Genomic DNA, 27637 nt, shown 5'->3' on the forward strand with positions numbered 1-27637 from the left:
CTATGAACTTTCCTGGGTGGTAGAGCTGTCAGGCTCTTGGGAGCGCCTTGGAATGCAGCCATGGAGATTCTGGTGTGTTACCAGGGTTGTCAACCAAGGCTAATTATGGGCAGTCATTGCCAACAAGGAATCGTTAACAATAACAGGATCTTAAAATTTAACTCAAAAGAGCCCATTAAGAGGTTCTAATGACTGTAAAGTTCATCCAGTTACTCAGGGAAGCATATTGATTACACAGCCAAGGGAAGGATTCCATCTCTAAGAATAATATGTGACTGACTGTTGTTTTGGAAATGCTTTTCAGACTAGCCATTCGCTTTTAGGAGTTTGGCTGCACACAGGCTGAGGGAAGGGGTAACCTGGGACCCTCAAAAATCTAGTGGTCAAGATGTTGGACTAAGAGCAGGGAAACCTGAGTGCTAGTCCTACCTTGGGCACAAGAGCCAGCTGGATGACTTTGTCTAGTCACTCTCTCTCAGCCCTAGGAAAAAAGCAATGGTAAACTACTTCCAAATATGCTACCTAGAAAACTGCATAGACTTATCCATGTAGTCACCAGGAATCAAGCCTGATTTAGGAGAGGAGAGGAAAGAGCCAAGACTATGCATGTTCTGTGCAGCTAATCCAATGTTCTCCCAGGAAGCCAACCTGTATAAACTAGTCAGATTAAAGTAATTTAATTTTAACTCCAGTGTTGGAAAAGTAAAGGTGTTTGTTGTTTATTCATTCTGTCGCTTCCGACTCTTCGTGACTTCATGGACCAGCCCACGCCAGAGCTTCCTGTCAGTCGTCAATACCCCCAGATCCCCCAGGGACGGGTCCATCACCTCTAGAATATCATCCATCCACCTTGCCCTTGGTCGGCCCCTCTTCCTTTTGCCCTCCACTCTCCCTAGCATCAGCATCTTCTCCAGGGTGTCCTGTCTTCTCATGATGTGGCCAAAGTATTTCACTTTTGCCTTTAATATCATTCCCTCAAGTGAGCAGTCTGGCTTCATTTCCTGGAGTATGGACTGGTTTGATCTTGCAGTCCAAGGCACTCTCAGAATTTTCCTCCAACACCACAGTTCCAAGGCATCGATCTTCCTTCTCAGCGCCTTCCTTATGGTCCAGCTCTCGCAGCCATATGCTACTACTGGGAATATCATTGCTTTAACTATGCGGACCTTTGTTGTCAGTGTGATGTCTCTGCTCTTAACTATTTTATCGAGATTTGTCATTGCTCTTCTCCCAAGGATTAAAAGTCTTCTGATTTCCTGACTGCAGTCAGCATCTGCAGTAATCTTTGCACCTAGAAATACAAAGTCTTTCACTGCCTCTATGTTTTCTCCCTCTATTTGCCAGTTATCAATCAAGCTGGTTGCCATAATCTTGGTTTTTTTGAGGTTTAGCTGCAAGCCAGCTTTTGCACTTTCTTCTTTCACCTTCATCATAAGGCTCCTCAGTTCCTCTTCGCTTTCAGCCATCAAAGTGGTATCATCTGCATATCTGAGATTGTTAATGTTTCTTCCAGCGATTTTAACTCCAGCCTTGGATTCCTCAAGCCCAGCATGTCGCATGATGTGTTCTGTGTACAAGTTGAATAGGTAGGGTGAGAGTATACAGCCCTGCCGTACTCCTTTCCCAATCTTAAACCAGTCCGTTGTTCCGTGGTCTGTTCTTACCATTGCTACTTGGTCGTTATACAGATTCCTCAGGAGGCATACAAGATGACTTGGTATCCCCATACCGCTAAGAACTTGCCACAATTTGTTATGGTCCACACAGTCAAAGGCTTTAGAATAGTCAATAAAACAGAAATAGATGTTTTTCTGAAACTCCCTGGCTTTGTCCATTATCCAGTGGATATTGGCAATTTGGTCCCTAGTTCCTCTGCCTTTTCTAAACCCAGCTTGTGCATCTGGCAATTCTCGCTCCATGAATTGCTGAAGTCTACCTTGGAGGATCTTGAGCATTACCTTACTGGCATGTGAGATGAGTGCTACTGTTCGATAGTTTGAACATTCTTTAGTGTTTCCCTTTTTTGGTATGGGGATGTAAGTTGATTTTTTCCAATCTGATGGCCATTCTTGTGTTTTCCAAATTTGCTGGCATATAGCATGCATTACCTTGACAGCATCAAGACCTGGAGCTGACTGTAGTTCAGATCACGAACTTCTTATTGCACAATTTCGGATCAGACTAAAGTGATTAGGGAAGACCCACAGATCAGCTAGATATGAGCTCACTAATATCCCTAAGGAATATGCAGTGGAGGTGAAGAATAGATTTAAGGGACTGGACTTAGTAGATAGGGTCCTGGAAGAACTATGGACAGAAGTTCGCAACATTGTTCAGGAGGCAGCAACAAAATACATCCCAAAGAAAGAGAAAACCAAAAAGTAAAGGTAGGGCTAATAAATCTGCAAAAAAAAAAGGGGGGTGGGGTTTGACCACCAGATGGCAGAAAAGAGTTAGAGTCTTCCATCTAATGGTTCCAGTATTTTTGCAACACAGGTACAGTGTATTAACTACAGACCTTCATGCAGGGCCTGTGGTTGGATCTCCCCATTTGCAGTCAAAGGCACCTCTGCCCTAAGATAAGGAGATCCAATCCATCCAGTGGGTTTTGGGGATGCTTTCCAGGATTGTTAACTATAACTAGTTTAAGTTTTTCATTCTTGAGATGGAATTGAAGAGCATGTATCTAAAAAAAGAAGCCTCAACACTTGCCCAGCCATTCCCAGAATGTTCTAGGGAAGAACCTCAAAAAAAAAGAATCTTGCTGCAGCAGTCATGAGATAAAAGTTAATTTTATCAGCAACTGTAAAAGCTCTCTTGGCTTTCAGGATGGGATTCCCCTCCCCCCGCTTTTTGGCCTCTATTCAGGGTGTTGTTTCAAAGTAATAGAAGCCCCACTGCTTACCATGGCAGCTGGGTACAGTGGCTCAGTGAATGTGGTTAAGAAACGGTAAATGAGGTTTACGGAACTGGCGATGCCGTAGAAGGTCAAGGAGCCTGCAGCATAGTCCAGCAGAACCCCAATGGTTCTGTAGTAATCACCTTGCAGCACAGTCTGGATATTGTTATGCCAGACAGAGAAATTCACTGAGTCCCACTCCAAGCACCATGAATAATTATTTCTGCCAAGCAGGTACAAGATGCATGACTTTTCAGTCCTATGCCGGTAGCTGTAAGCAACACCTAAGCACAGCCAGGCATTTGAAATTTCAGCCTCCCAATAATAGCAGCCCTCACAGAGGCTGCGGGTACCAAGCAGCTGGGGCCAGTGGTTGAATCCAGGGGTGGGCTTTGAATAGGTCTCCAGCAAGATCCCCATGTTCAGCACGGAGTGAGTCTCTTTAAACAGGAAGAGCTCTTCGTTGGCAGTGGTGGCATCAAAATTCAGGGCACAGTAGTCTGTTTCATGGGAAGCAAAAAAGAAAAGAGGGAAACATTAAATTTTGTCAGTCTAGTTCAATCCAGAAGAAGGATGAGAATGCCAGGAAGATTTGGGTAGACTAGAATGCAAGATTATACCTAAACAGAGGTTTAGTTATAACAAGGTTAAACTATAACAGAGAGAACTTCCATTTCTTCTTGAATAGTACATGTAGATACTGATGAAGCTGGGAAATAAGACTTTCAGAATGCATTTCATACTTTTGCCAGCTGTGATGAGCCAGTGCAATGTAGCAGCTAGAATGATGGACACACAAAAAATCAAGGGTCCCTACTTGACCAAGGACCTCATTGGGCAAATGAAAACTTGAACCTGCACTGAGCAGAAAGGCAGAAAGTAATAATTATTATCAGCCTGAATCAACCCACTGCAGGATGAAGGACTCTTCACTGAAGGTTACGGACTGTGATCTAGTACGTTGGTCCGGTGCGGGTTGGTAGGTAGATGTTTTTCATCTTCCCAATCTAGGGCTGACAAAGTGACTGGCCGAAGTCACCTAGCCAGTTTCTGTTCCTAAGCAAGGACTAGAACAGGGTTCTCCAAAGTGGTCAGTACTGACCCCCAAAGGTCAATGGGACTATCCAAGGGATCGATGTTGTTGTTGTCATTAGTCATAGTACTATTAGTTAAAGTAGTATTTATTAAATTATTTTCATATAATACAATGTTTTGGGGTCAATGAACCACCTGAAACATCATGAAGGGGTTGATGAGCTGAAGAGTTTGGGGATCCCTGGACTAGAACCACTTTCCCTACTCCTAGTCCAGCACCTTAACTATTACACGATACTGGCTCATGTATGTATGTGTAGGGGGAGGTAGGTAGGGAGTGTTAGGAATGGATAAATATTTTTAAAAATTACATCCTGGTGTGGTTCATATGTCTTGCTAAGCCATCATGTGGTTAAATGTGATTTGTGATCCCACCCATTGTGGCTGTTGATTGCAGACTAAGCCATAATGACTCATTCAGGGAGCCATGGTTAAGAAATGTAGCCTTAGTATTAGCCATCATGATTATTTGCAAAGAGGAGCTAGAGATCAGTATGCACATGTTCGCCCAAGGCATGGAAGGGGATGAGTGTCATGAGTGCCGTTGAGCTGAAGACATCAGCACAACGGCACACATGACAATAACGAGGAAGCAGAGGAAGGGGCACAAGATAAGCATAGCACGCACAACAACAGCCACAGACTCTAGCCGGAGGAAGCAGCCATCAGCTCACAAAGGAGAGAGAAGAAAAGACAAAGGCTAAGCGGATCGCGAGGCACACCCAAGCTGATAGCACAAGCACAACGGAGATCGCCCAGCTGACAGCAATCACCGGCTGAATGAGGAAACCGATGATGGGCGATCCCGAGGCACCAGCTGGGGCCTCGCAACCCTTCACCTACCGGCAAGACAGCATGCAGGTCAAAGGGGGGATGACGTAACCCAGGGTGAGGGGGCACTGACCGGCGCGGGGTATTTAAACCCCGCACCGGCGCGCTCCTCTCACTCTCAGCTTTTTTCGCAACTGTTACTACGTAAAGAAATAAACCTGAACCTGCTCTCGCATGAATCAGCGTCAGTGTTTTACTCTGCGGTAGGCAGTGCATGACAATGAGGAAATGTGTCCTGTCATGCCATTTTATGTCCCAAGGTGGGTCTGCCCTGCCGCCTTCACCTCCTTGGTCAGCCATTCATTTAATTTGCTTGAATGCAGGTAAGAGGCACAGAAGTGGAAAATGTAAAACCAGTAAAAAGAATAGAGGTCTTGCTTTGCCTACAACTACAAGCAAACTTTTAAAATCCATAGTATGTAAATACATACAAAACAAAATAGAAATGGCTTGATAAAACAAGCTAAAAACTAACCCGAATATAAAGAAAAACAGAAGCAAAATGTCTGAATTGTTGTGCAGTACTACATTACAAATATAATGACATTTATCTAAAAATTACTACACCTCAATTTTTAAGCAAGTTAAACCTTGACCATACAGAATCATATTGTCCAGCTTTTTCCTGATTAAAAAAAAAAGCCAGTTCAGAGACTCAGAGTTCAGGGAGTGCAAAGATATTAAATCATTTTTTAATACCACTTCCTAAGTACAGTAGTCATCTCAAAGCAGTTTACAAATAAAACACCCTATTAAAGTTCGTGGATAAAACATAATAAATCAAATAATCTTTAAAAGTCAGCAGGAGGGAAAGGAAAAACAAAGGAAAATGATTCGGTTGATCAGTGTAGCACTTGGTATCCTCATGCAGGTTAGGAATCCTGGGAATTATAGTACCCATCACTTCAGAAGGCACCAGGATGAGGATAATGGAGTCTGGTGACCTTAGTTACACCTAGATCCAGCTGAAAATCCAGTTCAATTCAGTGTGGGAAACGAGTCTTTTGAAACAGTAGTCAAGGAGTTTGCCCTTGATCACCACCCTGCAGAACATGGTTTATTCTGAACTATCCAAGCCCTACCACATTATGAGGAGCTAATGCCTAGGTAAGCAGAGCAGGACATGCAGCTGGCCTGGCAGCTAATATTTTATTAGATTTATATTCCACCTTTATTTTTTGACAACTCAAGGTGATAAACATGTTTTCTGCTCCTAGTTTCCCCACAACAACCACCCTGTGAGGTGGGTTGGGCTGAGAGAGATTAACTGGCCCAAAGTCCCACAGATGGCTTTCATGCTTAAGGGAGGGCTGGAAGTCATGCTCTCCTGGTTTCCAGCCCAGCACCTTCACTACCACACTAAGCTGGCTCTCTATTGTCTGCATCCCCATCCCTCAAACATTTTACATCCCAAATGCTGATCTTTGAAATCAGGAACCCAAATGGGAGTAGCTGATTACTGCAATGCAATCTCTATACCATTAAAGTGCCAAAGAACTGCCCAACTATTCAACGCATGGCTCTGTCACCAGAATAATGCTAGCTAGCTGCAAGTCTTCATTTGCTCATCCCAATTTGCCCATTATTGTTTTCCTGCTCCTCCTGGTAACGTTTCATACATTTTGAAGGTGAGTAAAGGTGAGTAAACTCTTCCCTTTTTGGCTCTTGCAGTTCGATAACAGATGTTGTTGTTGGTTCTGTCTCTCAAAGTGACTGCCTAGAGAGGGTTATTAGATCGGCTGACCATATTTCCTTGAGACAAAAATGGGACATTGGGATGGCAAAATGGGATGGGGTCAAAAACAGGACATTGGGATGGCAAAACGGGGCAGGGCTGGGCAACGGGCTGGATCGGCAGGCAGGAACTTCTCCGGTTTTCTTGGGCTGGGAATCTTTGGATTCCTTCGTTTGCAAGAGGCAAGGCTGGGCTGGAGAGTCTAGTGAACGGTTGTCCCTGACAAGCCGTTCCTCCTCTGGCTGTGCTTTTACATTCTTTTCTTCCTGCCATTTCAAGGCAGGAGCCAATCGGCTTGCCCTTTGATCACCGCCTATCAGCTGATCCTGTTTTTTTCTTTTTAGGTTTTCTGCCAGGTTGAGCTCTGCGGCTTTTTTCCTGCCATTTCTGCTGAGGAACCCCTCCTTCCATTCAAAGTCAGACTGCATTCTGACACGTTCGCAGGAACTTTCAAATTTTTAAGTAAGGTTTTTAAGAAAACAAGACAAAATGGACATTTATATTAAAATGACAGGACCGTCTGGAAATGTGAAAAAAATGGGACTGTCCCGTTCAAAACGGGATGTATGGTCAGCCTATTATTAGAACATTAATTTAAACTTTGGCATATAATTAGAGTACACATTTGTCAGAAGCTTGGGATGACAATGGTTCTGGTGCTCCTGGACTATAATGTAACAATGCACAAATAGCTCAAGTCCCATACCAGGAAATTGAACCAAACAGCTGGTTTACAGCTTCAGCTGGCCGTGTTTGGAATCTCCTTTTGGGTACTTTCCTGTTACTGGTGATGTCAAGTCAACCACGTGGAGCCTGCAGGCAGAGGATCAGTTGTTAATATATTTTTGGGGACTGGAGAGAACAGCTGAGAGCAGGAATGAGGAAAACATAGCAACTATGTTTTCCCTGCCATTAAAAACCCACGACAAACAGAAATTATTGGAACTGTTCCTGAAAGGAAACAAAGACATGATAAGAAATGAACGTGGGGGACATTATTTGACAGGGTTAAGGATTAAGCCTTTTAAAAGTAAACAGAAGCTCTATAAATTTATCTGATCAGGGTTAAACTGTATATGTTGTGCTATCTGGTAGTTATTAATGGGTCTTTTTTTTATCAGGACTGTATGACAAGGCTTTATGGATTTGTCTATAAATGAAGAGAGCGTTATTTTTTAGAGAAAGAGATAAGTTGGATTATAAAATGGATTTTTTTTATTAAGGTTAAAATTTTGTACGCTAGCTCTGGTAGCTTTTAACAGATCTTTGCTAATTAGGATTAAATGATGATTTCTTACATTTTGATTATTAAGAAGGGATGTGATATGAGAAGAAGAGATTAAGTTTATTTTCTTCTTTTCTTACTAGAGAAGGTGTTAAGTTACTGAAATTGTTTGTACTTGTCTGGAGGGGAAGGGAGGTCATCTTTTATATATCTTCTCTCTATTTTTTGTGTTCCTTTTTTCCTTTTCCTTTTCTTTTTATATCTTCTTAGTTTGTATTAGTTTTTTTCTTTGTATGGGTAAACTTTAATAAAACTATTGTTAAAAAAATCCAAGAACTGCTGGATTAGTTGATTCTAGAGTAAGGTTAATTTGGCCATGCTGGCTTTTTCTATACATGCTTTCCTTGCCTTAGCAGCAGTATAAATCAGAGCAGGTTTCACTAAGCATGAGCATGTTTCCTAACTTGAAGTATTATTTTAATTTTATGTTATGACCAAACTAGGACTGACCGACTGACTTCCCTCACTTTCCATGTTCATTGTCTTTCACACCCTGAAATTAGATTCTGTGAAAGAATCCATTCTTTACCATCCTAGAAGATTCCTCTAACCCTAAATTCAGGAGTCTGGTGGCACCTTGCAGACTAACAAATATTATTAAAAGGCATAAGATATCTCACAAAAGCTTATGCCTTTTAATAAAACTAGTTTGAATTTTGGCTACCATGGACTAACATGGGTCTCTTCGTACAATGTCCATCCACCTTAGGCATTCTGGTCATCTGAGGAGATACTTTCTTAACAAGGCTCACTTGCCAAGATCTGACAGCCAACAGCATTCCAGAGGGCAATATTGGGGAAACAAATGTAACTAAGGGCACCTACACTTTAGGAGACTCTTCCGATCTGCGGGTGTGGGTATCACTTCATATGGCACCATTGTGATTCCTGAAAGATTAAAGATATTTGAATTATTTATTTGGTGCATGTTTTTAAAATGTATTTATTTATTTATTCATTCATTCAGCGTATATATACACCCACCTGGCATATGCTTTATATGACTAAAAGCAACAAATAACAACTAACAAGGCATAAAATAAAATAAAATATAATGAGCCACAGACAATTCAAACAACTGGAACAATTCAGACAGGCTCATAAAACCTCCAAACAGAGTGACTGTGGGAAAAGCCAGGTTTTCAGAGCCCTTCAGAGAGCAGACAGGGGCAGGGCCATCTGGATTTTGGGAGGAATGCTATTCCATAAGGCAGGTGTGGCATCTGAAAAGACACATCTCCTGGGTCCCATCAGTTGACACTGCTTGAGTGACTGGACCCAGAATCATCTCTGTTTGATATTAAAGAACAAGAATGCCTTCAATGGCAGGCATAGCCATGATCTTGAATCATTTTTACTCTTAACCAAGAGCCTTCACTTCAGCAGATTACAGTACCTAGCTAACTTTGGCTGGTTCTGGAGACTAAGGAGGTTGAGTACTTGGGTAGGGGATTATCTGTTGCTAGATTGGTAGTTATCCAAAAGAAGGTGACAATGCCAAGAAACCTGCATAGATGAGGTGACCACAGTTCCAATCTTTCAGTCCAACAGGTGACAGCCTCTAGTCAACCTTGATAATCTTGAAAGCTAAACATGATCAGATCTGGTAAGTACTCTGATAGGAAACCAGCAGGGAATACCAAGGTGTCAGCCTGCCTCTGACTCAGAAAGCGAAGCTAATTCTGAGTCAGAGGAGGAAATAGAAACTTACTGAAACTGGGCTGAAACTGGGAAAATGAAACTCGAGGATGAGTCAGCAGCGTGGGAAGAGTCCAAGGCAATGATTGGCCTGGATTCGAGGGAGGATTTGAATCCTCCAATCAGCACACGCCAACGACAGGCAGAAAAGCATGCAAAAGAAAAGGCAGCCTGATTGGCTGCAGAAGGGTCCAGGCGCGTGAAGGATCGGGATAAAAGGCAGACACGCAGAAAGCAAGCTGCTGGAGACAACCGATCCTCCAAGCCTGCAGCTTCAGCGGAAGAGCCCCTACCTGCATTGGAGACAGCGTCTGTTGCCGAAGAGGAATCAGCGCCTTCGCTCCACTCTGAAGAAGACTTGAATCCTGCCTGTGTGGTTGAGGATTCTGCATTCACTGTGCCCAGCGATCTCAGTCTTGCCTCCAGCCTTGAAGCACCGTGTTTTGCCATGTGACTTCTTGGTGCCTTTGATTTGCAGTTCTGCAGCTTGCCTTTGGTGCAGTCCAACCGTGCTTTAGATGTTCAGCATTGCGCAGGAGTTTCACACTTATCTTGTTTCAACCTTATCCCAGTCTAGCCTTGCTCCGAGCTGCCAGCCTTGCTTCAAGTCTCCAGTCCAGAGGATCCAGCCCAGCCCAGGGCTTCCAGCCAAGTCCAGCCTTGCTTCGAGTTTCTGTCCTCGCTCCAAGTCTCCAGTCGAGAGGGTCCAGCCTAGTCCAGGGTTCCCAGTCAAGTCCAGCCTTGCTTCGAGTTCCAGGCTTGCTCCAAGTCTCCAGCCTAGTCTAGAGTTCCTAGTTGAGTCCAGCCTCGTTTCCAGTTCAAGACCTGAGTCCTCAGCTTCGGTAGCACCTTGCATGCCAGTCTCTTCCAGTCTCCCAGTTCCCGTTAGAAAATCCTGTTCCGCTGCCTAGTTGTGGCCCAGTTGGGCTTGTTGAATCCAGTTCTTCGTACTTCAAAGACTTACTTATTGTGAATAGTTATTTAATAAGGAGTATTTTGATATTACTCCGCCTGGTTGCATAGTCTGAACAGGACAGATGGTTTCCAGCTGAGGGAGCAGCCAGCATGGACCATGTGCAATTAGTGCAGCAAGTTGCCCTGCTGACTGCCCAACTAAACCAACTACAAAACCAGCAACCTGCTGCCACTGCAGTCAGTTTCTTGTCACAAATGTCCAGTTGCCACACCTGAGAAGTTCACTGGAACATTGAAAGACTTCCCAGCTTTCATTGACCAATGCCAGTTATACCTAAGCCTCTGAGCAGATTTTCCAGCAGATCACCATAAGGTTGGGTTCATCATTAGTCATCTCTCTGCAGCCAAGTGGGTCTCCCCTCTTATTACTCAACCCTTTGCTGGACAATTTTGACGGGTTTTGTCAACAACTAAAAATGATGTTTGAAGACTCAGTTAAGATTCAAACCTCCAGTAGGCAGCTGCGTGAATTGAGGCAGGGAAGGCAACCCGTAGCTGAATACATCAATGATTTTCACATACTCGCCCAGGACCTTCATGGAACGACGATGCGTTATTAGACCAATTCCAACAAGGCCTGTCGGTGGAAATCTTGGATGAACTCATGCACACAGATTATCCTTCACTCCCTGCTCTTATGCAGCTATGCCTAAAAAATGATGAGCACCTCCAACAGAGGAAGGCATTTCAGCTTGCTTGGAGAGGCCTGCCTATAGGCTCTCATCAAGCCTGTGCTGTGATGTCAGAAGAGTCGATGCAACTAGGGGGAGCCAGGTCTAAACTGACCTCCTCAGAAAAGGATCAGCGAAGACGTGAAGTCCTGTGTTTGTACTGTGTTGGGACTGGTCATTTGGCCAGAAATTGTCCTGCTAAGCAGAAAGCACAGCTGCCACCGGGAAATGAGCCTCACCCAACTTAGAGGGGCAGTTAGTTTGGGCTAAATCTGCTTCAGATAAAACTCAGCTGCCCCGACTCCCTTCTTCCAGGCATCTTGTTGTAGAAGCGTCATTGCATCTACCTCAGGCTTTGGATATCCAAGCTCACGCCATGATAGATTCCAGAGCCACCATGAATTTCATAGACCTTGAATTCACTAGACAATGGGGAGTTCCTCAGAAACCTGTTTGTCCTCCTCTGCTCGTAGATACTATTGATGGTCATCTGTTGAGTTCTGGTCCTGTCTCCAATGCGACCACTGGTCTAATCATGAGCATTGGAGATCATTCAGAAGAAATCGAATTTCTCCTTGCTGCCACCACCCAGTTTCCTATCATGTTGGGAATGGAATGGTTGAAGGCTCACGAGCCCTGCATAGAGTGGGCTAAGACTGCAATTTCATTTCCAAGCCCTTGTTGCCCTTCTCATGTTCCCAGTACCTTGGTGTCTAGTAGAATACAGCCTCTGAATCCTTTGATTCTGCCTCAACTGCCAGATTTTGCAGACGTTTTTGATGAGGAGGCAGATCAGTTGTCGCCTCACTGCCTGTATGATTGTGCCATCGACCTGATTGAAGGTGCCAAGCTCCCTATAGGGAGCATCAACTCCTTGTCAGAGCCTGAAAGAGCCACCCTGAGAGAGTTCCTAGATACTAATCTGAAAAGGGGATTCATTCAGCCTTCCACCTCTCCCTTAGCTGCCCCAGTTCTCTTTGTCAAAAAGAAATCTGGTGAGCTGTGTCTTTGTTGTGACTATCGATGTTTGAATGAAATCACTGTCAAGAATCGGTACCTGCTGCCCTTGATCTCGGAACTATCAGAAAGAATTAAAGGGGCATGAGTCTTTACGAAGTTGGACCTACGTGGGGCATACAACCTCATTTGGATAAAGAAGAGTGATGAGTGGAAGACTGCATTTTGCACCCAGTATGGACATTACGAATATACGGTCATGCCTTTCAGGTTGTCGAACACTCCTGATGTGTTTATGCACTTCATGAGTGATGTGTTCTGGGATTTGCTAGATCATAACCTAATCATCTATCTTGATGACATCTTAATCTTCTCTTCCTCCCTGTCAGAACATTATCAGCATGTATATGCAGTTTAGCGACAGCTTTGGGCGAATCGCTTATATGCCAAATTGGAGAAATGTCAGTTCGCCAAAGATTTCTTGGGACATTGAATCTCTTTTGCTGGTTTGGCAATGGAACCAGAAAAAGTCAAGGCCTTGCAACCCTGGCAACCTCCTCGTAAGGCTAAGAACATTCAGAGGTTGTTGGGGTTTGTGAACTATTATAAAAGGTTCATTCTTCAGTTTGCGAAGCTTACCGCTCCGCTTTTGGACCTACTTAGGAAAAGATCCCGATTTCATTGGGGCGACGTTGAAGAACAGGCCTTCCAACAACTCAAGGCTGCCTTCCTGACCCAGCCTATACTTAGACATCCTGATCCAGATAAACCCATTGTCATAGCAACAGATGCTTCTGAGGTGGTGACTGGGGCCATCCTTCTGCAAAAAGATGCCCAGACTGACATATTGTGCCCCTGTGCATATTATTCAAGGAAATTATCACAGGTGGAAGGGTCCTATATTATTTGGAAAAAAGAATTGTCAACCATTAAGATCGCATTTGAAATATGGCGGCATCATTTAGAGGGTGTTCGTCACATAGTAGAGGTGAGGACTGATCACTGAAACTTGGAGCACTTGAAAATGGCACGGAACCTGAACCAGTGCCAAATTTGTTGGTCGTTGTTCTTTTCACGCTTCAACTTCAGAGTCACGTATATTCCTCGCGGGCAGAATCAGAGAGCTGGCGCCTTATCTAGGAAGCCTGAGTATGAGAGGGGGGCCTGCCCCCTACCTCCTCATCCAATAATCTGTGTAGAAAAATTCGCTGCAACTCAAGATGGTGGAGATTTGCTCTTACAACTCCAGAAACAGCAAGAGAACGACCCCTTTGTAAAGAAACAAAGAAAAGAATTACCCAAACTTCCAGCTGAACAAGCAGCATTATGGAATTGGAACCACGACTTGCTATGCTTCCGAGGTCAATATTATGTTCCCTCTAGGGAACTTCGTGAAAGAATACTTCATTGGTGTCATGACAACCCAGCTGCGGGCCATTTTGGGTTGGTTCCTGCCGCTGCTCCGAGTCCATTGCAAAGATCCAAGCTGGTTCTGCTACCTGTATACATTAATGGGGAACCAGAGTATGAAGTTTCACAATTCTAGATTCTCGAAGGAGACGAGGTAGACTTCATGTTATGGAAGGGATATGGTCCCAAGGAAAATTCTTGGGAATTGGTTTCCAATGTACATGCCCCAAGGAAGGTAGCTCAGTTTCATTCACGCTACCCCCTGAAACCAGGCCCGAAAACTGTGAGGGAGGGGGATCCTGGGGGGATGGTGTCAGAGTCAAGCCTGCCTCTGACTCAGAAAGCGAAACTACTTCTGAGTCAGAGGAGGAAATAGAAACTTACTGGGGTGAAACTGGGAAAATGAAACTCGAGGATGAGTCAGCACCGTGGGAAGAGTCCAAGGCGCTGATTGGCCTGGATTTGAGGGAGGATTTGAATCCTCCAATCAGCACACGCCAACGACAGGCAGAAAAAGCATGCAAAAGAAAAGGCAGCCTGATTGGCTGCAAAAGGGTCCAGGCACGTGAAGGATCGGGATAAAAGGCAGACGTGCAAAAAGCAAGCTGCTGGAGACAACTGATCCTCCAAGCCTGCAGCTTCAGCAGAAGAGTCCCTACCTGCATTGGAGACAGCATCTGTTGCTGAAGAGGAATCAGCACCTTCTTTCTGCTCTGAAGAAGACTTCAATCCTGCCTCTGCAGTCATCAAGGATTCTGCATTCACCGTGCCCAGCGATCTCAGTCTTGCCTCCAGCCTTGAAGTGCTGTGTTTTGCTGCGCAACTTCTTGGTGCCTTTGATTTGCAGTTCCGTGGCTTGCCTTCAGTGCAGTCCAACCATACTTCAGATGTTCAGCATTGCTCAGGAGTTTTACACTTATCTTTTTGTGAACCCGTATCCCAGTCTAGCCTTGCTCCGAGTTCCCAGCCTTGCTTCAAGTCTCCAGTCCAGAGAATCCAGTGCAGTCCAGGGCTTCCAGCCAAGTCCAGCCTTGCTCCGAGTTCCCAGCCCGCTTCAAGTCTCCAGTCCAGAGAATCCAGTCCAGTCCAGGGCTTCCAGCTGAGTCCAGCCTTGCTCCGAGTTCCCAGCCCGCTTCAAGTCTCCAGTCCAGAGAATCCAGCCCAGTCCAGGGCTTCCAGTCGAGTCCAGCCTTGCTCGAGTTCCCAGCCCGCTTCAAGTCTCCAGTCCAGAGAATCCAGTGCAGTCCAGGGCTTCCAGCCGAGTCCAGCCTTGCTCGGGTTCCCAGCCTTGCTTCAAGTCTCCAGTCCAGAGAATCCAGTGCAGTCCAGGGCTTCCAGCCAAGTCCAGCCTTGCTCCGAGTTCCCAGCCCTGCTTCAAGTCTCCAGTCCAGAGAATCCAGTCCAGTCCAGGGCTTCCAGCTGAGTCCAGCCTTGCTCCGAGTTCCCAGCCCGCTTCAAGTCTCCAGTCCAGAGAATCCAGTCCAGTCCAGGGCTTCCAGCTGAGTCCAGCCTTGCTCCGAGTTCCCAGCCTGCTTCACGTCTCCAGTCCAGAGAATCCAGTCCAGTCCAGGGCTTCCAGTCGAGTCCAGCCTTGCTCCGAGTTCCCAGCCCGCTTCAAGTCTCCAGTCCAGAGAATCCAGCCCAGTCCAGGGCTTCCAGCTGAGTCCAGCCTTGCTCCGAGTTCCCAGCCCTGCTTCAAGTCTCCAGTCCAGAGAATCCAGTCCAGTCCAGGGCTTCCAGCTGAGTCCAGCCTTGCTCCGAGTTCCCAGCCCTGCTTCAAGTCTCCAGTCCAGAGAATCCAGTCCAGTCCAGGGCTTCCAGCTGAGTCCAGCCTTGCTCCGAGTTCCCAGCCCTGCTTCAAGTCTCCAGTCCAGATAATCCAGTCCAGTCCAGGGCTTCCAGTCGAGTCCAGCCTTGCTCCGAGTTCCCAGCCCTGCTTCAAGTCTCCAGTCCAGAGAATCCAGTCCAGTCCAGGGCTTCCAGCTGAGTCCAGCCTTGCTCCGAGTTCCCAGCCCGCTTCAAGTCTCCAGTCCAGAGAATCCAGTCCAGTCCAGGGCTTCCAGCTGAGTCCAGCCTTGCTCCGAGTTCCCAGCCCTGCTTCAAGTCTCCAGTCCAGAGAATCCAGTCCAGTCCAGGGCTTCCAGCTGAGTCCAGCCTTGCTCCGAGTTCCCAGCCCTGCTTCAAGTCTCCAGTCCAGAGAATCCAGTCCAGTCCAGGGCTTCCAGCTGAGTCCAGCCTTGCTCCGAGTTCCCAGCCCGCTTCAAGTCTCCAGTCCAGAGAATCCAGTCCAGTCCAGGGCTTCCAGCCAAGTCTAGCCTTGCTCCGAGTTCCCAGCCCGCTTCAAGTCTCCAGTCCAGAGAATCCAGTCCAGTCCAGGGCTTCCAGTCGAGTCCAGCCTTGCTCCGAGTTCCCAGCCCTGCTTCAAGTCTCCAGTCCAGAGAATCCAGTCCAGTCCAGGGCTTCCAGTCGAGTCCAGCCTTGCTCCGAGTTCCCAGCCCGCTTCAAGTCTCCAGTCCAGAGAATCCAGCCCAGTCCAGGGCTTCCAGCCGAGTCTAGCCTTGCTCTGAGTTGCCAGCCTTGCTTCAAGTCTCCAGTCCAGAGAATCCAGCCCAGTCCAGGGCTTCCAGCCGAGTCCAGCCTTGCTCCGAGTTCCCAGCCCTGCTTCAAGTCTGCAGTCCAGAGGATCCAGCCTAGCCCAGGGTTCCCAATCGAGTCCAGCCTTGCTTCGAGTTCCAGGCTTGCTCCAAGTCTCCAGCCTAGTCTAGAGTTCCTAGTTGAGTCCAGCCTCATTTCTAGTTCGAGTCTTGAGTCCTCAGCTTCAGTAGCACCTTGTGTGCCAGTCTCTTCCAGTCTCCCAGTTCCCATTAGAAAGTCCTGTTCCACTACCTAGTTGTGGCCCAGTTGGGCTTGTTGAATCCAGCTCTTTGTACTTCAAGGACTTTCTTACTGAATTGTAAATAGTTATTTAATAAAGAATATTTTTGATATTACTCTGCCTGGTTGCATAGTCTGAACAGGACACAAGGCTATAAATTAGACAGGGAGGTAAACAAACAAACAAACCAGAAAGTGGCAATGGTTAATCACTTATGTATTGTTGCCCCCCGCCCCAATTTCTATGTCCATGTAGTCACTAGTTGCTAAGCTCAGCTCAAGAGCCATCATCTTTTTAAAGAGCCTTTCTTCATGAGTTATTTATGACACATCTGGAACGGACTGGCTGTGGCAACTCCAATTTTACATTCCTGTCCTCAGGACACCAGCCATTTTTCATGCCCAGGCCATGACTGATGCAGCCTTACCCTGCTTTTTTCAGTACACAATTGCCTGTCAACTGTGAAACATAGAGGGGAGTGAAGACAGCCAGGCCAAGGAGGTTGTTCTACAGAGCAAAGGCTGGGTTCTACCAAGGGTTGCTATAGTGGGTAGAAAGCCTATCCAAACAGATGACTGTTCATTAAAGTGTTAAATTCCCAGGAGCCACTCCTGAAAAGTAGCCTACTAAGCAGGGGAAACATAATCACGTATCATTAGTTGAAAATTAAGATAAAGGGCTTTTTCTGCACTGTAGGCTTAAGCTCTTTCTCCCATGTGTAAGCTGGCTGCAAATGAAGCTGGCTTAAGAAATCCCCTTCTGCATATCAATCCCATCCTCCACTGTGCTCAGGAATTTTCTATCTTTAATTCTAGATGGGGTTGCATTCTCCAGATAGAACCTGTGTGCAATTTGGGGGGCCTCATGGGTCTCAGCTTTGCTTGAAGAGCAAGTGGTAGCCATGGTCAGGAAGGCTTTTACCCAAATTCCAGCTCACCCTTTCCTGGACTAAGAGACCCTGCTTGTGGTTGCTCATGCCTTGTCACCTCTTGTTTGGATTATTGTAAGGCACTCTACATGGGGCCACCCTTGAAGATCACTTGGAAGTTATTGCTGGTCCAAAGTACAGTCACTCAACCAGTTAGGAGTGCATCTCATGGAACACCTAAGCTATGCGAGATTCACTGTTACCTGTGGGATTCTGGGTGCAAGTCAAGATGCTTATTGTCAACATTAAAGCCCTGTATGGCTGAAGGCCCAGTTTCCAATGGCACCACTTTTCTCCAAATGTCTACTTGCCCCAGAAGAGCTGACAGGATGAACACGCTATGGGCACCTTCAAATAAACAATGACACCTTCTGGCATCCCAGAGTCATGTCTTCTTTGTCATTGCCCTTGTCCTCCTGGTACACCATTCCCCAGAGGTCTGTTTGGCCCCATCCCTGCTCTGCTTTACAAAGGCATTGAAGTCCTGGCATTTTTAATAGGCCATGGACCAAAGTGTTTTGTGAACCTGCTCGGAGGTGGCTAAAGCTGTTTTTTATGTATCTCCCTTATAGCATTGTTTAGAGAGCCAGTTTGGTTTAATGGTTAAGGCATAAGGTTAGAAATCAGGAGACTATGAATGCCAGTCCTGCCTTAGGCATGAAGCCAGCTGGGTGACTTTGGGCCAGTCCCTCTCTCTCAGTGCTAGGAAAGAGGCCATGGCAAATCACTTCCAAAATCTTGCCAAGAAAACCGCAGGGATTAGTTCAGGTAGTCGCCAGAAGTCAGCATTGACTTGAAGGCACAACACTCACGCAGAGCATTGTTTAATTTTTATGCCTCTTACATTCTGATTGTTTTCACTGAGTTTTTAATGTAGGCCACCTTGAGTTTTCCAGTCTGTCTAAATAAATAAATAAGCTTATTTATTTAATCAATTTATACGGCTGCCCAACTTGACCAGTGGCTCTGAGGGTCTAACATAAGATTAAAAACAAAGAATAAAATAACCTATGAACACAGAGTCACAGAAACACAATATATCACAACTGAGGCCAATGGCAGCATATTCACTTTCCAAAAACCATTTACCAGATGGCTTCATCCATCACCCTGGACCAATGCCTGTGGTAAAAAACATTTTTTTATGATGAGATGATTATGGCACAAGTGACTGTGAGCAGAGCCTCCCTGTTCAGGAAAAGTTGGTGCACAAGATGGAATTGTGCGTGATTGCCATCTGCACTTCAAGAGAGCCCTCAAACTGTACAATAGTTCAGTCTGGGGGAGCACAATTCCATTCAAAACTGAAGATGGAAAGTCTTCAGATCCAAGGGGCCCTAAAACCCACAGCCACACAGTTTTGTTTGGGTTATGCTGAGCCCTGTTCTTTGTCATCCATAGGCTCACAGACTTTAAAAACTGAGTAAGGTCATATACATACACATATTCATACACATTTACAAGGGTGTCACATGCACACATTTATAAGGCAGATGGAATCTGATCAGTTTCAATTTAGCAATCCTAGGTAGTCAAGCAGAGAAGCTGAGCACTGCATAGGATTTTTGCCTGTGTTTATTTTTATGTGTTTTTCTCCGAACTTTTCGTTCTTGGGAGCTATTGTCAGGATTGTTTTCCTTTGGGGTAAATACAGTAATTTAAACACATGTGTTCAAAGTGCGATGTCCCATGTTCGTGTTTTCTTCCTGCTAGTATCATTTGGAAGGATTTCCTGTTTTTAATTTGAGACAGAAGTGACTGAATTATGTGGTGAGAATAAGTTCATTTGAATTTAGGAATACCACATGCAAGAAGATCTTTCTGGCCTTCAGGTCAGTTTACTCACCTTTCTGAAGGATTTTATTGATGAAGCAGAGTCCAATCATTGAGATTTGGGATTTCAAGTCACTCAGTGTCTGTTTAATCCCCACAAAACTGGTGAGTTCCTCACATTTCAGCCCAATCAAAGCTTCTGAGCAACCTGTCATGACCTTTATCTTTGGGAATTCCTGTGGTAACAAACAAGGTTGAGGAGAGATTACAGTCCAGCAAAATCTTTTTATAACAGAGAATTTGGATATTGGAGCATGGAAACTAGCCTTTTTTGTTTTCAGAAGACCCTTCTACATGACACTATTTCCACTTTCCAATCCCCAGTCAGAAATGTGCCAACTCTGCTTTCATAGCCTGCCAAACACAAAGTCTCTATTGGGCTATTTGGGAACTTCTATCCAAGGTGACTGGAAAAGCAGTGAAATGGTGTACCACTGGGGTTTTTTTAAAGAAAAAGGTACAGGAAAAGCAGGAAGCTCTTAGAAAGAAAAATAGTAATTAAAAACAGTTTTGCCAGGCTTGGACCAGCAACCTTCTATTTATTTTTTTTATAATGGATTTTATTAAATTTCAAGAAAAGAATAAAAACTACAAAAAACAAAAGACTACAAAGAAAGAAAAAAGAACTAAAAAAGTGCAGAAACACAAGAGAATTTTTTTTTAATTTACAGAAAGGTATGGCTTCTGACTTTCAACAGCAAGGATATAGAAAATTTCCATAATCAATCTCTTACTAAACCAATCTCTTATTAAACCAAAACACCACATTATTTCTATAGGTCATTCCACTTTAACACATAATAAAAATCACTAAGCACAGTTATTCCACCCCCTTATATTAAAATGAAGAAAAAAGAAAATTCATATAAACCCCCTGAACATCTTTCTCCCCTCCAAAAGATAAAACCTATTTAATTATTCCCTTCCTACCACTATTCTATACATTTCTGTCTTATAATAACAAACAATTTAAAAAGCACATAAATTGTCTGCTATTATACTTAATAATACAACAATTATAATAATCTCAACATTCAAAACAGTGAATCCAAATCTTTAAAGGCAAATAGCATCAGTCAAATCCTTAAAGCAAACCAAATGAACATTCTTCAACCCTTTTCCCATTTCAAAATAAACCAGAGCATTTTCATCCTCCACATCCTCAACCTGATGGCACATTTTAGATCTCATATTTTCCACAGTGTCCTGGATGTCTTGCATAAAAGTTTGATAGAAGTCAGAAGAAATCTGTTTAAGATCCTGGTGAAGGTCAGAAACTATCTGTTTGAATTCCTCCATGTCTCACACAGTAAATTATGGTGCCCCCCTAGGAGCTTAATCAGTGAAAGTCAAAGATATTCAAAAGTTGCTTACTTAAAGTGAGAGAGAATAGCAGACTGTTCTCAAGGGAAAGTGAACAGAAAGCTGAAGGTTCAAATCTGCCAATTCAACATGTAGGAAAATGCTAATATCTTCAAATTTAACACAAAAATAATAACAGGAAGACAATTGTTTACTCTCAATCTTTAGAATTTCCTTTGGAAGGAAAATGAAATCCAAAATTTAACAGAATTTTAGTCTCAAAAATAATGTTAAGCACCAAGACAGCCAGTTTCTCCTTGCTGTAAAAAGCCTCTCTTGGGGTACATATACTTTAAAAAAATGCAAATTGGTGATTTAGAAATGGGCTGGACGGTCTTAGTGTTCCTTTAAGGCTACAGCACGGCTTGGAAAGTAATAAAATCCCTGCCTCTGGGCTGCTCTTATCCTTCAACCCTGAAACGTTGCGATCTTCTGGCTGCAAACAACCATCCTGAGGGCAAATGGGATGATTCCAAGTATTCTCCTTAATCCAGAGAACGTTTCTGGGCTTCAGGAAAGCCTGCTTGAGCCCCAAAAAAGCTAACCTGTTGTCCGCTTCACTTGCTGATCCAGCGGGCTCAGCCATTCAGTCCGCCATTCCCACCAGAAGCCAATCCTCCTAGCAACCTTCTTTTTCAAAGGCAAAGGTTATAACTCTTGTGCTATTAAAGGATTCATGGTAAAAGGCAGCTTTAAAAGATATTAGGGAGAATGGTAAGCATTGAGTTGCTTGAAGAGACATTGCTGCCTCTTCAAAGTAGCCAATGAATGGCTGGGGTTATCCTGCAACAAACTGAGGTGCACTATCTAAAAACAGACAGGAGGTTTGAGATGATATATGGTAGTATGGAAATTCTATATTGAAAGTCTATATTGAAAGTCTATATCAAAAGCAGAGCAGAAAAATATGCCCTGAAGTTACTTTAACAGTGTATGGGGAATTAATAGAGGGTAATGTCATCTATTTCACCCCTCCAGAAATAGTTGCCAGCCCATTCTAGTGATGTGTCAATGAGGCAATGTAGATAAGCTCCAGAAGGTAGTCAAAGTCTTTTCTCAGGAATAATGGTTTTCAGTTACTGGAAGGCAGAGTCCAAAAGAACATTAGAAAAAACTTCTTAAGGGTATGAGTAGTTTAATGGTGGGACCAGTTACTTGAAGTGCTGGGCCTCCCTTCACTGGTTAAGTTCCAGTTGAGGGTAGACAGCCATCTGCTGGGGATGCTTTAATTTGGATTATCAAATTGAGCGGGAAGTTCGATTTGGTTACTTAAATGTTCCCAACCCTATAATTCAAATCTATACAGTAACTCTATGATTCTGGATAAATGAAATATTATTCATTTTAACTTTTTTTAACCCATCCCATCTGCTTTTGGGACTCCTGATTCATGATATACTATTTAAAGATTTAGTACAATTATCAGACTTAGAAGAAAATTGCATAACTTTCACTATTGGCTTAGGGGTTTGTATGTGTGTGCCTTCAAGTCATTTTTTTGACTCCTGGTGACTGCCTGGACTAGTTACTGCAGTTTTCTTAGAAAAGTGTTTCAGAAGTGGTTGGCCATTGCTTTCCTGGGGCTGAGAGAGTGAGTAACTGGCCCAAGGTCCCCCAGCTGGTTTGTGCCCAAGGCAGGACTAAAACTCAGTCTCCCAGTTTCTACCCTGATGCCTTAACTACTACCAAACTGGCTCATTAAATGGCTTAGTGCAGTGTATGAAATCAATCAATCATGATTCATTCAATGCACCATGGTTAATCAAATTGCAGTTGACCATGATACATGATCTCAGTTACAACATGGAAAGTGAAGTTTACCTGCAGGAATTGATGGTCAGTTGGATCATCCATCAGATTTGTCAGCCACAGGTTCTGCTTCTGGAGTTCTGCAAGTTGCTCTTGCCTACACTGAATAGCATTCCCCATTCCAAGTAAGGCTGACCTTTCCTCTTGATCAATGAAGTCCATCACCTTGGTCTGCAGTCGCTTGAATTCTTTTAATACCTCAGCAAAGGCCCAATTCACTTCATCTCTGGCACTGTTCACTACTTTCTGTAAAGAATGGAAAAACAAAATATAGCATATGTTCATCTATTGCCCATCTTGATTTAGGACTCTTCCAGAATGAACTGTAGGTCCATCAGTGAAATGAGATTATCTTCCCGGTGTACCTATGTCTCATCACCAGATGTGTGGGATTACACCACATTCTAGCTTCCTCCTGTTGTGGTTTTTGGGAAATTGATAACTTTTATTTGCCTAAACTGAAGCAAGAGATAGACAGAAACTGGCATGATCACACACACCCAGTGGTGTGATAACGGAGGGAAGAAGGCTCCACTTGCTCCACTGATAGATCTCTAGCCCATTTGGAACAGCCCTTCAAAAGGGACAGCTTTCTCTCAGTGGTGGAAAACACATGGTTTGCATGGAGAAGGTCCCAAGTTCAGCCTCTGCCATCTCCAGGGTTATTGGGGAAGCTCCATCCTGGAATCTGAAAAAATAAAGTCACTGCCAGCCAGTGTTGACAATGTCAGGCTTAATGGATCATAGTTCTGATCCAGTATAAAACAGCTTTCACAGTACATGCATCTGAAATTCTCAGAGTAGTTGCAAAATGCAGGTGTATATTTGTATTTCTTATAAAAGGCAGATAAGTGTTGAAGCAGGTGATCTTACATGTTAAAACTAATTCTCCCTCTGCTACTGGCCATGCTGTCTGGCAAAGATGTGGGTTGAGGACCAAAATATCTGGGAAGCAGCAATTGACCTTCCACAGAGTAACAGGTAGAGCAAGGTAGAGCATATTTAGCACTGGCTTTTAGCCTCAGGATCGCTAGCTAAAGTCTTGTCTACAGGATCCAAAGGCACCTGTGAAGCTAGTGACTTCAGAATCTGTAAGGAGACACCACCACAGGGAGAGAGACAATACTGAATGGCAATAAGTACTACAGTATTTGACATACTGCCTTATTATGTAAGTAGTTAGGTGATTTAGAGCCAGGACTGAAAGGTTTTATGGAGATCCTTTTTAAACACCCATGTACATGACTTCAGGGTGAAAATCCACTATTAATATTCTTTTCTCCCCTCCCCAATCCTACCTCCTGCCATTTTGTGCTTCTATATTCCCTGATACGGGGAAAAAGACCTTGTCAAAAGAAACTCTGCCTGTTGGAATGCTAAATGCCTTTGTCTGGAAATAACACCCTTGCCTTCTAAAAAAGTTGCTATACTTAAATCATTATCATCTTCATCATTACCATCACCATGCCATACTATACATGGTTAGCCAATCTGTTGATACTAAGCCTGTGAAAAAATGCTGTGGTCAGCAGCAGCCATCCTAGTGGTCAGACATGCACTTTTGGCCTAGATGCTAATTCTGACCTTATCTTCTACTATTTCCTCCTCTGTTGCTCTTGGGGAGGTTGCTTGCCCCCACCCTCAACTATGAGGCTCTCAACTTTTTTCATCCACTTTCCTCATCTTGAAGCTGTTTCTCACCATGAGGTAATGCACTCTTGCCCTGTGCTTCTGACGGTCTTCTGCCAACATCAGGGTCTGGTTTTCCACATTAGCATGTATTCTCTGGACTTCCACCTGGGAAAGAAACACTTCTCTGTCAAAATCGACACAGAAGACTCGTGTGATCCCACAGCCATCAGAGATATGCAGAATCTGTTTCCCCAGTATGTAGGCTCTACTGTGCAAAGGCTTCCTTTCCTATAGAAATTCATGCCAAATGCAGGGATGCCTGTGGAAGTGCCAACATTGGACACAGAATGCAGGGTGCTGAGCTGCTCCTTCATATGTTAAAGTATCAGTTGAGTTGCATACTTGAAAATGTCTTTTTGCCAAGCAGCCATAAAGTTTCTGGAAGGTCTCAATTTAAGTTTCTATTGCCAAAAAACAAAACAAAACAAAAACCATATTGTATTATCGAGCATGCCAACCTGGTGTCTGTGAGCCCAGTGTGGTTGCAAAAACTTTCCTTAGCATTCACCAACTCTCCTTTTTCATCTTTGTCTTCCTTTAAAAAATCATTTTAAACAAAAGACACGTTTTAAAAAGCTGGTTGCAAAGCATCGCACCAGTCTTCAGAATCATTTTTACTCCAGGAATGCTCATGGATTCTGCAGAGCCTAATAGGTATTTTTTTTACCAATGTGCCAATATGCCCACCCAAAAGACCAAGCTGATCCAGGGGCTGCTACTAGTATCCTAGGGGGTAAGAGAAGGTAGCAGAGAACAACGTTTGCCTTTTGGTAAATGTAAGTTTAGGACCCCTTTTGTTGAAGCAGCCATTTTGACTGAGCAAGAAGTTAGCGGCAGCAAATTTCTTTTAGAATCCACGGCATGTTCTCAAAGTAACAAATATTTCCAAAAAGTTGCATTAGATCAATTGCTCCTGCTGCCAAAATCCACACTTCCAATCTCATCTGTAAGAGCGTCTGTACATATTTTGCCTTTACATTGCAAATCAGATGAGTTTTCTCTCATAAGTGTGAGAACGTGTCTTAATTTTTAAAAGCTTTTCTTTATTGTTAATCAGCAGGGGGCTTCCTTATTTCAAAATACCATGACATTTTGTTTGTTATTTTGTTTTTCCTGGTCTAGGATTTTTATTTATATTTATTTATCAAATTTTATTACCGCCCATCTCCCTTCTAAAGGATCCTGCAAATAGATTTCCAGATCGGGAAGTTGAAGTCAAATACAGCTGTAGGGCAACAGGCTAGCAAAGACTGTTTTTCATACAAATTAAGGACTTTAAAGTTAGGAAATAAAAAAGAACTTCACTAGCGGCTCTTTGCAGAACCCAGCCTCTGCTGTAGCACTAGAACAAGCTGAGAGAATACTTTTTGTCTTCAGCTTTCTTTTTCTTCCTCCCCTTTGTGCTTTGGATACAGAAAACTGAAAGATAAGGCTGTATAAATCATGGCCTAAGGCTAAAAGAAAAAATGGCCAGTGCCATAGAGAGAGCCCATTGCAGCGATTGATTCTGGCACTCCGCAATGTGGCTGAGCAACATATCAGGGTGGCTGGTAGTGAAAATATGGCACAACCAGAAACATTAAAGTACAGTCCACAAAGCATGGGAGGAATCTTGATGTATGAATGAACCTTACAGAGCAACGGATTGCTGCAGAAAAGAACAGAAATAGCAAGCATGAAAGGGAAACAAGGAAAGCAGTGTGTAAACACCAACAGTTGAATGAAATCTATTTACAACCCCCAGTTCATATCAACTGAGGAGTATAATGTGCATGAAAAACTTTCTACCTGTGATGGGCTACTTTTATAGCAGCTGAACAGCTGAGGTTTCAGCCTGACTCACTTCTACTACTCAAAGTTGCCTTCCATAAAAACAAGGGCAAACATGGTATACACCCACATGCAAACACTCACACACATATATGAAAATTGCTTACTTCTTTCTTGCTTCTTTCCTTCTGCAGAGAGATGACTTCATGGTTCTTATGCTCTTCCTGGACACAGATTCGGCAAATACATTTGCCTTCCACTTTGCAGAATAGCTCCAGCAGCTTACGATGTTTTAAGCACATGTTGCCTTTCAAGTCCCTGAGTGGCTCCACCAGCTGATGGTTCTTGAAGATCTTGTCTTTGTAGTGAGACTGAATGTGGTTGTCACATAGGGAAGCTATGCACTGCAAGCAAGACTTGACTGCTTTTAGCTTCCGCGGGGAACAAAAATCACATGGGACATTCTTTGAACTAGCCGGCTTCTGTGGACCTTGAGACTCTTCCCGTGAAAATCTCATAGCAATTTCTCCCAGGGTTATATTTTTGCGGAGCTGAGGTCTTGAACTGAAGGGCTCCCGACATTGAGGGCAATAAGGGTGTTCCCCAGCTAGAGCTTGGTGATCACAGTAAACCTGCAAGCAATCCATACAGAAGTTGTGCCCACAGGCTGTGGTGACTGGATCTCTGAATACCTCAAGGCATATTGGACAAACAATATTGTCTTCAAGGAAAAGAAAGCCAATCTTCTGCATTGAAACAGGAAATTCTATTCTTGGCTTGGACTCAGCTTATGTATAAAGGCTCACCCACAACTTTCAGATATGTCCAAGTCAGTCACCTATTAAAAAAGGAATCTGTAAAACAGGGACTTTTGGCCCTGAAAGGGCACATTAGTTACCAAGCTGAGACTCACAAATTTATACTTATACATTCAGATGCCACTCAAATCCATTCTTATTTTGGGGTGTGTGTGTGTGTGAACTAGTCCCTGCAGTTTTCCTGGTGAGATTTTCAGAAGTCGTTTGCCCTTGCTTTCTTCCTAGGGCTGAGCGAAAGTGACTGGCCCAAAATCCCCAGCTGGCTTTATGCCTAAAGCAGAACTGGAACCCACCATCTCCCAGTTTCTAGCTTGGTGCTTTAACCACTATGATGTAGTGGCTCTCCAATCTTACATCTACCGTACATACTGTAATCATTACTTCTACCCCTCCAATGGTCTTGAGTAGGTTTGCTGAGAGGGAAGCTATGAATCTTCCAACCAGCCCTGTGATGCAGGCAGTTGGCTGCTCATTGAGGTAAACCAGCAGCCTTGAACAGGGTCATTAGAAATGCCTGAGTTTCTTTCCTTTGATTCTGGTTACCCCTGTAGACCATATTTTATGGCTAGGAGCTTTATGTAGCCTTTGGGTCTTAGACAGCCCATTACTGCTACCGAAAATAGAATCAACACAATCTGAAGAATTGATAAAATGTAATTTAAAGCCATATGAGAAAAACAAATGTATTTTCTAAAACAAATTCAGATCAGAATAGGCTTTATTTGCTAATTAAGTCACCTATTATCTTTTTTTGTGCAAGATTCACAGTTCAATCCACAATCCTCTATTTACATTCAGAAATAAATCTCACTGTAGCCAATACATCATAATAAATGTGCATCAGGCTGCACCAACAATAGTGGGATGGAGACTAGGCCCCTTGACCTAGATCAGCTGATGAGGGATCTGGTCTGCTGAATCTTCGTAACCCCGTGACAAATAACGTACTCTCCCCACTTATTTTTGAAACTTGGATTAAAAATAAAGATTTCAA

The 27637-nt window shown here is 43.8% G+C and overlaps 1 protein-coding gene across 1 annotated transcript; it reads right to left on the bottom strand.

The window, feature by feature from the left end:
• Positions 1-2765: 2765 nt before the first annotated feature.
• Positions 2766-27291, bottom strand: LOC134490241 (E3 ubiquitin/ISG15 ligase TRIM25-like). Its single transcript, XM_063293152.1, has 6 exons — positions 25993-27291; positions 24065-24160; positions 22376-22609; positions 19206-19368; positions 8671-8733; positions 2766-3399 (listed from the first exon to the last, which is right to left on the bottom strand). Exons 1-6 carry the CDS (start codon positions 26575-26577, stop codon positions 2861-2863), a joined length of 1680 nt encoding a protein of 559 aa, XP_063149222.1. The 5' UTR covers positions 26578-27291; the 3' UTR covers positions 2766-2860.
• Between the last annotated feature and the right edge of the window lie 346 nt (positions 27292-27637).

This window comes from Candoia aspera, chromosome 2 (assembly GCF_035149785.1).
Source record: "Candoia aspera isolate rCanAsp1 chromosome 2, rCanAsp1.hap2, whole genome shotgun sequence".
Taxonomy (NCBI): Eukaryota; Metazoa; Chordata; class Lepidosauria; order Squamata; family Boidae; genus Candoia; species Candoia aspera.

Coding starts and splice junctions, on each gene's coding strand:
- LOC134490241 (XM_063293152.1), bottom strand. CDS start 26,577: ATGCAGAAGATTGGCTTTCTTTTCCTTGAAGACAATATTGTTTGTCCA. Junction 8,734..19,205: donor CAATAAAATCCTTCAGAAAG/GTGAGTAAACTG, acceptor TTAATCTTTCAG/GAATCACAATGGTGCCATAT. Junction 3,400..8,670: donor TCGGAAGAGTCTCCTAAAGT/GTAGGTGCCCTT, acceptor CCCATGAAACAG/ACTACTGTGCCCTGAATTTT.